Source organism: Strix aluco, chromosome 4 (assembly GCF_031877795.1).
Source record: "Strix aluco isolate bStrAlu1 chromosome 4, bStrAlu1.hap1, whole genome shotgun sequence".
Taxonomy (NCBI): domain Eukaryota; kingdom Metazoa; phylum Chordata; class Aves; order Strigiformes; family Strigidae; genus Strix; species Strix aluco.
The window spans coordinates 34,262,283-34,272,367 of record NC_133934.1 but is presented as its reverse complement, the minus strand read 5'-3'; the positions used below and the strand labels follow the sequence as shown (position 1 = coordinate 34,272,367).

The 10,085-nt window shown below is 40.4% G+C and overlaps 1 protein-coding gene across 1 annotated transcript; it reads left to right on the top strand.

Moving 5' to 3' along the window:
• The first annotated feature begins 5,598 nt into the window (after positions 1-5,598).
• Positions 5,599-9,112, top strand: LOC141922784 (general transcription factor IIE subunit 1-like). Its single transcript, XM_074822682.1, has 4 exons — positions 5,599-6,127; positions 7,418-7,619; positions 8,101-8,324; positions 8,727-9,112. The coding sequence occupies exons 1-4, from the start codon at positions 5,680-5,682 to the stop codon at positions 9,110-9,112; spliced, it is 1,260 nt and encodes a 419-aa protein (XP_074678783.1). The 5' UTR covers positions 5,599-5,679.
• The last annotated feature ends 973 nt before the right edge of the window (positions 9,113-10,085 follow it).

Below are 10,085 nucleotides of genomic sequence, written 5' to 3'. Positions count from 1 at the left end.
CTGTGGGTATCCACCAAATAGTTTCTTATTTAATGGAACAAAAAAGACTAGTAGCATGGGTTTTCCTAGCATAAGGCATGAAACCAATCCGGACTACTATAAATCACAAGTAAGAGCAGAGCTAATCTTGAGGATTTTTTTTTATAGTCATCTGTTCCTGCAGTTTCTAAACCGCAGTCTCAAACCTCTAAAGTATTTTCAAATCTAAATTCTTGCTACAGATACTAAAATATGAGGTTTCTTTTCTGGTACTGACTATTTCTCAGAGGCGCTACCTTCTGTAGTGACATTTACAGATGTCAGTCCTACAACCTGCGTATGCAGACAAGCGCCTGCACCTTTGGGGCTCTCCATGTGCCAGGTAAGTTGGAGAGTCAGAGTTCCAGCAACAAACAGCACCAACAAAAACACAATATATGCTGCAGCACATACCAAGAAGACCCAAGTCACATCACTGTAAAACACTAGCCTCCACTCTGCATACATAAAAAAAACATATGAAAGACACATAGATTTAAGATGGAATATGATGACTGCAATCCTAACTGAATTCAGCATTTTAATCCTAAACTGTACAGTGCCTGGCAACCTTATTTCAACATTGGTTTTAACGACAGATGTCTAACCCATAAAAGAAATACTAACTTTATCTTCTGGAGAAATACAGTGAAAAATTGCTTTTTGTTTCATTTTGAACACATATACCACTTGAAAAGATTAATAAGTAAAAATGCAAAAAATAGTAAACATATAAATTCCAGCTTTTTTCTTTGCAAAATATTTAAGTTTCCAAATTTGTTTGGTTATGAAAGCTTCTAAACACAAATTATGTAAATTACTCATACTAAATAGTTGGTTTGCAGCAACAAAAAAGAGTTAATTATTATGTTACTTTTAGTCTTCTAAGGTCACGCTAATGAAAACACTAATCAAAGATTGCAGTCACTTAACATTTTCAGTCCTTGCCTGTTGTAGGTGGATTTCATTGAGCAATAAGATTTACAGCTTTATGATGATGCAACGTATATAAGGCTGAATTCGTTCAGTTGCTAATGAAATGTGATTTGGGGACTCTCTTGCTCCAGCTGGGTGGTAATTAGGGCTTATCACTGATAGGTCTAGGAAAAGGCTGGGAAATACTTAAGCTTGTTTTGCAGTTACTTTGAGCTCTTAGGAAAGAAGTGATTCTTCTATAAATAGCAGCCTGAAGTTTTCTGCCTGTCCAAGTGAGGTAATGATACAGTTTTTAACTTCCTTATATGAGTTAGATGAAGTCTCACAAAAGACTAATAAATCTTTCTGGTTTAGTGCTTTTTAAAGTGTGAGATGGGTAGTTTGCCTTCTCAGGCAGCTCAAGTAAAATGTTAATTAAGCAAGTGGCTTCAGAGAAAGCTTGTAGAACTTGCTCTATATGACATCTGTTAACTTGAAATTCTGCTTTTGATAGTTGCCTGCCAGCACAACAAACAACTCTGTGTAGGTTTTCTAAAGCAAAAAGAGGATCTTAAAGGTAGTTCCTGCTTATGGGGAAAATAAGGCCTTGCATTCGTCTCCCTTTGATGAAGATTATAATGGCTCCCTATTAACTATAAGCAGAAAGGCCTCTCAGGCATCTAAGTTACTGAATAATCTTAAAAACAACCAGTGTAATGAGAAGGTAGCTCCTACCCTTATAAAAATAAGTACTTTAAAAGCAGCTAAAGGTATAAGCTAGACTGTGACTTGTAAGACATCTTGTCCATACATGCTATCAGCTGGAAAAAAAAAAAAATCTACAGGAATAGCAAAACACCTGTCTCATTAATGCAGACTAATTCAGAGCAAACTCCTGCTTAAAGCCCTGCTCTCTTTGCAGGCAGCTGCTCCTCTTCTTCCTCTTTTCCTTGGTAAGGGTGGTCTCAAGCTCCTCTTAAAGGAGAACTTTTGCCTGTGAACTGAAAACTATACAACAGCTTTTAAAAATCAGCAGTTTTCCTGAATTGCAAGACTTCAGATCTGGCAATTATAAGATGGAGAGGTTTTTCAAAATGGACTGAAGAAATACAACTTCAAATATACCAAAGCACTGTAGAGAAAGCTTCCCCCCATCTTGATTTTACATAGTTTTTACTGTAAAATACATACAGTTTTGGTTCTTTTGTAGCTTAACAGAACACTTCTTGCAGAGTTTGTATTTTCCATGAATGTTGTTTATTCAGCACAAATTCAGTCATTCTTGTAAAAGAAAGCCATTTCCTTTTACACTGAACCAAAGGCTTGCATACCTAAATTTCCACTGCAAATGGAAGTGGGTTCTATGGATTTGTTCTTGAAAAAGCTTCTCACTCGTCTCCCAGGATATATTAATGATATTTACACTATGTGTTTATGTATGGGGTGGTTCTGTTGTGTAGGTGTGGTGGTTTTTTTGTGGGTGGTTGCTTTTTTCTTTCCCTGAATAGTTTACATGGTTGTAAGAGTCTGGACCTGAAGAGCTTTTAACATTAAGGTGCTTGGAAGCACTGCAGCGTGGTCCAGACTTCCTAGCACTGCACAGTACTGCTTGCTTTAGAGACGCAAGTATGTGATGCGAGTCTGGGATAAGGAGTCATCCTAAGAATTGATAGGTCAGCAAACCTCAGTCTTACAGTTCAGGTCCTACTTCTTCCTTAATGATGTTATCTACTTATCACACTCCCTTTGAAATTATTTCATTCTGTATTTGACTTAGGGTAAAAAAAAATAAAAATAATGAGATCTGGTCCTAATACAAGTCCTTTTAAGTTCTGGGGTTCTGCCCCCATTAGCCAAGGACTAGATGCAGAAGTAGTTTTGTTCTTGTTTCGGTAGTGTCACAATCCAACTGGTGTTCATTTAATCCACATAGAGGGCACCTCGGCCCTTTCTGAGATGCTAGCCCAGACTAATGCATGTGACTGGAACCATATCTGATACAGATTCTGGGGCTGCACTTAGCACTCCTCAGTGGGCCTGGCCCAGGTTACAGAAACACATCATGGCTGATTTCCTTTGGGCTGGTACCGGAGGCTGCAGTGCCTCTGCCCTGTGGGCTGTTTGCCCACACTGTAGAAGGACAAGGCTCAGTGCTCTCCAGAGCCTGAGGAGACTCAAAGCCATGCTCCTGATCTCTGGAGCTGGCTGAGGACACTGTCCATCCTTCCTGCCTGCTGAGTATAAGCCATTGCACATAATCAAATTCCAGATTTGTGAGGCAAGAAAGAGAAGACTTTAGCATAATTTAGCATATTTTTCTGTGGAGGAGGTCTGATGTTTGTCACAGAAATCTTGTGTTTTATGCCCAAGCGCCCCTGGGGTTAAAACACTGGAGAGTAGATGTGGGAATCCAGCCCATAGCCCTGCATCAAGAGCAGTAAATCTAACCTGTCCTGCACACTGGTATCTTCTCTGCTGTCTGAAGCTTCTTGGCTATTCTCAGTATATAGATCATCTCCTCTGCATACCCTTATCCCAACTTCAAAGGAAAGCCTACTCAGCTCTAAGAGCAAAGAGCCCTTGCTGCAGAGGGGGAAAGAAAAATTGCCTGCTGAGTGCAGCTGGGGCATGAACATGGTCAAGTGGCTCAAGGATGGCCACTGTGCTCACTAACTTGTTATCCAGTAGGTCTGCTTATGATTTTAGCTGGCAGAAAATGTGCTGGCAACTTGAGGCAGTTCATCCATCAAGGAAAGAGGTGGAGATGGGATTGCAGTCAAAAAGATTTTATTAAACTTCTATTCTCTTTTCAGCAGATGGAGTTCCTGACTCTTGACTAGAGTATGTCCTTGTCCCACCACAGACACAGCCGCACGCACGTACACAGACAGTGTGTCATACCTCTGCTAGGCCTGGACTGGCAGCAAGAACAGGATTTAGCTTCTGGGAGACTCGGTTGAACACAAGTTCAAGGTCCTGTGCTTTCCTGCCTGCAGAAGGGTATATTGTTTGGTCATGTGATGAACTACGCTGCCCTGCTAACATGTGAGAGTCAGGTGCCCTGTAGTTATGCCTCTTTGGAGGATGAGGGCAAAGGAGAAGTGAAAGACTAAAACTATAATAATAATGAAAAAAATTTGTTTCTTCAAAGCTTCTGTGAAAAACCATAGAAGTGCTCTTCTTACAGTCTGAGGAGGACTGTCAAGGAACTGACTGACATTCCCAAAGCTTCTCTCCTACTATGGTTAAATTTAACTCTCTTGGAACAAAACAGAGGAATTAGGTTAGACAGCGCCTCTGAAGGCCATCTGCTCCAACCCTTGCTCATGGCACAACTAGTCTTGAAGCAAGGTCAAGCTGTGCAGGCTCTTGTCCAGTTGAAGTACGGAGACTCAACCTCCTCCCTGGACAGCCTATTCCAGTGTTCCCTCGCCCTCCCTGTGGGAAATTTTGGTCACTCTGGTGCTATTGCCTTCAGGGTTTTCAGCCTCAGACCAGCAGGTTGACATTTGGCTTAGGTTATGCAAAAGCTGGTGCTTCCTCTGTGAGATGCAAATTTAATTATGTCTCAACTACTAGGCTACTGCAAATAGGTTTTGTTCATTTAACTAGGATTTCTGATGAAGGTCACCTGAAAGCTCTGTGTAGCAATATGCAATTACCTGGGCTTGAGCCTCGGCAGTGGGTGCCAGTGCTGGCAATGCCATACCATGCCATCCCACTACTCACCCACCTTCTGATCCAGTGGCTATGCCAGCTCTATTTGGATGCATGTTGCACTATTCTCTGCAAAACAGTCTGGCTAGAGACTGCAGTATCAACTGCTACTGCAGGATTTTAACACGCCTCAAAGAAGGGAATTGGGATGTGGCTTTATTGAAACATAGCTCAATTTTTTTTCTTCTCCTTACAAATAAGAAACAGTTAGGACAGTTGGACTGATTAAAATTATTTACATTCTAGTTAACGGGATTAAGAATTGGTTATTGCCAGAAGCCCTGTTTCTACAGGGAAGAATAGCAAGGAGGAAAACGTTCTGCTGCAAATGTTCCCTGGTGATTTAGTGTGGTGAAACAAGCAGGAACAGCTCCAAGCACCCTGTGCTGAGTGAGGGTAGTGCCAGACAAGGTGGAGTATCCTGTGCCCCTGCTTGCTAGGCCTTTGTTTCACCACGGCAGCCAGCAGAAAAATCACAGAGAGCAAGCCAAAAGGTGCTGAAACACCTCTTGTGGCTTTGCCACAAAGGGAGATACAGTATCATCTATTTCATGTATTGTTATGAGCTAAGCTAAAGATTTCTTGCCCAGCTTGTGTCCTGAGCTTTACTTTTGAGCACAATGTTCACTTCAGAACACTGGCTGGCTGTGAATGAAAACAGATACCTCAGGCAGACCTAGACAGGCAAGTTAACTGTGCTGTCTTCTGTAAAGAGGATTGTATGAACTTCATGTAACCCATTTTGCTAGGTATCTTCTGTGGGATTTTACACATGAGGACCTGAATATTTCAGGTGTAATCATTGTACTTCAAGATTAGGTAATCTTTGATATCTATTGATACCTTCCCATCCCCAGGTGCAAGTTAAGGATTTTACATTAATCTAGTCAGTGAAGACTGTTGCAGAAGTGCAGCACAGCAAGTGACCTACTTTGTACCTGCCTGTGAGCACTAAGAAAGGTTCCTAGAGCTCACCTCCCTTCTGTTTGTTGTATAGCACTTCTCTTTCTAACAGTGGTTCAGCTCCTGATGGAAGAACAAAACGTTATCAGAGAGGTCCCAGCAGTCCTAAAGCGCCTGGCCAAATATATAGTGCGTGGTTTCTATGGAGTAGAGTACTCTCTGGCCCTTGATATACTGATCCGCTACCCCTGCGTGAAAGAGGATGACTTGTTACAGTTGCTCAAGTATGAGCATAAGCAACTGCGTGCTATCCTTAACACACTCAAGGCAGACAAGCTTGTGAAGCTGCGTATGCGAGTTGTAACGGGGCCTAATGGGAAGAGCACAAGGCACAATTACTATTACATCAATTACAAGGTGCTGGTGGATGTGGTAAAATACAAACTGGATCATGTGCGCCGGAAAATAGAAGCAGATGAGCGGGATGCAACTACCAGGTCCTCTTTTAAATGTCCATCTTGCTCCAGCACTTACACGGACCTGGAAGTCAATCAGCTCTTCGATGTATTTACAGGTATGTTGCTTAGATTATTTGTTTGCTCTTATCTTAAAGAATAACTGTGATAGCACAAAATTGGCTCCTGTGTGAACTTTGCAATAAAAGCATGTTTGTTAAGATATACTTCTTGTTTGCTGGTGGACAAGGGCCTGGGACAGGAGAAGCTGGGAGTTGAGTAAGAGAAAAAGCTGTCTATTTTTCCTCTTGCTTGGCCTGTTCTAATCTTGAATATATAAACTGGGGTTGGGAATCTGATGTCAGCCTACAGCTTTGCTATGAACAAGATGCTTAACCTGGTTTAAGATTACTCATCCAATTCTTGTGAGTCCCTCATACGGACATGAGAATACAGTACTCACTTGACTCCGTTCTGAATGTGTTAGTTAATCCATTTACGTGTTCAATTCTTCTAATGCAAGAGTTGGACAAGATGGATAAAACTATTTCCAGCCACTTGCTGTAATAAGCGCATTGCAGCCCGGCAGCAGAGGAGAGGCCTTCTGTCAGTCCTGTGCAGGAAATGGGGAAGGGTAGGCTCCTCCCAGGGCAACACGACATGTCCACAGAAAGGGGCATCAGAGCTTGCGTGTTTCTCTTCTCTAAAAATCAAAGTAACTAAATAGAGAGTACTCTTTCAAAATGAGTTAAAATGGCATCATATTGTAATACATTACTCTAAGCACAGCAACTGTGTTAACATCCAGAGCCAGGGAGAATGAACTTGATATGACTAACTGGAAATGTCAAAGGTGACATTAGAGTTCTGTCAGTTAGCAAAATCATCCCTTTGTTCTAAATGCAGGGACTTTGTCAAGTTACTGAAATGCAAACATTGAGGCTGGTGATAGATTTTAACAGAATATGCTTTAATTTTTTTTTGCTTAAGACATGAATATAGGTTTTTAGCATATGTTTTGGTTTTAAATGAGTCTTTTTGAACTTTAGAACTCTGAACAACTAAAATAAGATGGTATTTAAGCTTGCAAATGTCTTTTTCCTTACATTATGAACTAAGAGATGAGATCAGAGAAGAAAAAAAATAAACCTTACGGTATGATGATACTCCATGTCTTTTTTTTCCCCCCAATATAGACATTTCTCTCTTGCATAGCAAGTGTGTGAATAACAGTCCTTCTCAAAAAAAAAAAGCTTGATTTTATAACTTGAGTTCCTGTAGTTAATGTGAACAAATGGATAAAGTCAGAGTATTTTGGTAATTGTCCAGGCTGTAGATTTCTTAACAAGGTACTGCTGATCTTTTGTGTCCTATGAACATGAGCATTTCCAATTTGGATAATGTTGCAGAGACCTTCCGTTGCACTTACTGCAACACTGAAGTAGAGGAAGATGCCTCAGCGCTTCCTAAGCGTGATGCTCGAACATTGCTAGCAAAATTCAATGAGCAGATGGAACCTATCTTTGTGCTACTGCGTGAGACTGAAGATACTGTTCTGCCATATGACTTGCTGGAGCCTGAGCCAACAGAAATACCAGAATTATCTGAAAGGTATAAATGTAACCCTAGAACTTCTGATCCATACAAACCCCACAACTTTCCAGTTGTAAAATCTTTCCAATACTGAACTTGCAGCCTACTTTTTACTCCATTCTCCTTTGTTCAGTACTGCCAGCTGCTTAATGAAGAAGCCTATAATATCTACATTAGTTATGCATTTATAGTTTTATTTTTTGCTGTATTAATTTTTGATTTCTCCTTCAGCTAATGTTCATTGTGCTTTCTGTGAGAAAGTAACACAGTGTGCTTCATCCAGAGATGTGCTACTGAAGAACCTGTGCAAAAATCAGTAGTTCAGAACCACTTGCCTCTGAGATGAAGTAACAGGGAATCCAAGTTGTTTTAATATAGAGCACTTGTTAAAGCCAGTCTGCTGACAAAACATGGTTTTTATGTCTTCTTTTTTTTGAATGAGAAATAGGGGGTTCTTGACTGAATTTAACCTGTCCAAAATGTGTGACATTTCTTTCAGCTTTGATCAGAAGGTGGGTTCAAGTGTGCTGGAATCACGCAGCCAACCTGAAAAATGGGCCGATAGAAGTACCTCTTTTGGCAACATGTACACCCAAAACTTAGTTATTGATATGCAAGACTCTCAGACCAAGCAGAAAACAAGAGAAAAAGCAACTAAAAAGCAACCTATCTGGATGTCACAGAGCACGGTGGAAGGAGCAACAGCCACCAACAATAGCATTGGTAAGTTTTAAGCATTGGCAAATACTTAAATTCAGCATCCCTAGTGCATTTAAATACAGCTTTCCTATTGAAAATCTAGTGAGCTTGGTTTAGCATACAGAATAGTGTTTCAATTCTTCACTAGTGGCTATCAGATCTTAGTTTCTCAAAACTAGTCTTTAGACTGATTTAGGTAGTATTCCTAAAGCCAGAGGTCAGGTACCAGGTCCTGAAATTTTTGGCTCTAACCATGCAACATTAGTGGTAATTTTTAAAGTGGAAAGCTCTTGGAAATGCCAGCACTTTTGAGAAAATGCTAGTGTGGGTAAAAAAGATCCAGAGTAGAAAAAAAAATAATTTCTGTAGGATGCCTGTGGGAACTCTAAACTATTGATACCTCTAACACTTAGTATTGTGTATTAGGAGTAAATGCTTCTGAAGAAAGTGTTAAAGGAACCAACACTGATAATGACATCATCAAGACTCTTCTGATCCATGAATCCAAGTCATTGTCTAGCACAGACCAGGCTTCTCTTGTCAAAAGCAAGCTACCTGAATCAGGCAGTGATACTAGCGAGTCTGAAGAAGATGCCAAGTGCTCCGGAAAAGCAGGAATGAAAGTAGCAGGCAGCAACTTTAAACAAGAGGAGGAACAGGAAACACAAGGTCCTATTTTAATAGTAGCTGGTCAGCCTCATTCATATGATGAAGTTAGTGAAAATCCAGAGCTTGTGTCTCTCATGACAAATGAAGAGAGAGAAGCTTATATAAAAGTGGGGCAAGAAATATTCCAGTCTGTCTTTGAATAAATACTGTATGAATATAAAACTTGTATATAAAGGGTGAAGGCTTTTTTGAAATAAGACAGTTAGTCTAATAGGTTAACTTATGTTCTTCAAAGTTTATCACTGAAGGGTTAAGTTTTGTTTGAACTCCTTGCTGTTATGCAGACAGCAATCCTGTAGTAGGTAACTACAGTTCAAAATACTAGCATTGCAGCAAAAGCAACCCAAGTTATTATGGGTTTTCTGTTGTCTTAATCCTTAGACTTTGAATGCTGTAACTAGTTTTGGAGCACGAATCATTTCAGGATACATTGGGATCTGATTAAAATAAAGTTTCAAAGGCAGTGTTGCAATCTGTTGTAAAAAAACCAATTATTTTGCCTTCTTCCCAGAAGTAACAAATACCTCCAGGAGTGAAAATGAGTCAAAGTCCAACATGATTTGGTTTCACTCCATACCAGTGCATTCCATTGTATTGTTAGGTCATTCACTGTACAACAGTAACAGACAGGTGTTATACAGTGATCTCCCTCTGAGGGAAGAACTGTTACTAAATCATGTTACCTATAGAAGAGAACCAGCTCTGGCCTCTTAACTTTCATCTTAAAAATAATTTTCTGAATTCTTTGTATTCACTGCTCCACAGAACTGTCCCTAGAGTGAAGAAGTGTGCAATGGATACTGGACAGTAAATATAACATTTGTTTTGGTCTAGATGGGTAAGGAAGCAAGCAATGGATCAAGCAGAAGATACTGCTTCTATCTCATTCTCACACTCTCCTGTAATCTTTTTAAGCAAGATCTCCTCTACTACCACTGGAGAAACACATTCTACTTGACCTGAACTACACGAGTAGTAGTGAAAGTTAGGAAACACTACTGTGAGGGCGACAGCACCAGCACAGGTTGCCCAGAAAGGTTGTAGAGTCTCCCACCTTGGAGATACTCAAAAGCCACCTGGGCACAGTCCTGTGCAACTGGTTCTAAGTGGCCTAGC

Excerpts from the sequence above, each read along its gene's own strand:
- LOC141922784 (XM_074822682.1), top strand. The coding sequence starts at position 5,680 with ATGGAAGAACAAAACGTTATCAGAGAGGTCCCAGCAGTCCTAAAGCGC. Across the intron at positions 6,128-7,417 it reads GCTCTTCGATGTATTTACAG|AGACCTTCCGTTGCACTTAC; the intron begins GTATGTTGCTTA and ends ATAATGTTGCAG. Across the intron at positions 7,620-8,100 it reads ATACCAGAATTATCTGAAAG|CTTTGATCAGAAGGTGGGTT; the intron begins GTATAAATGTAA and ends CATTTCTTTCAG.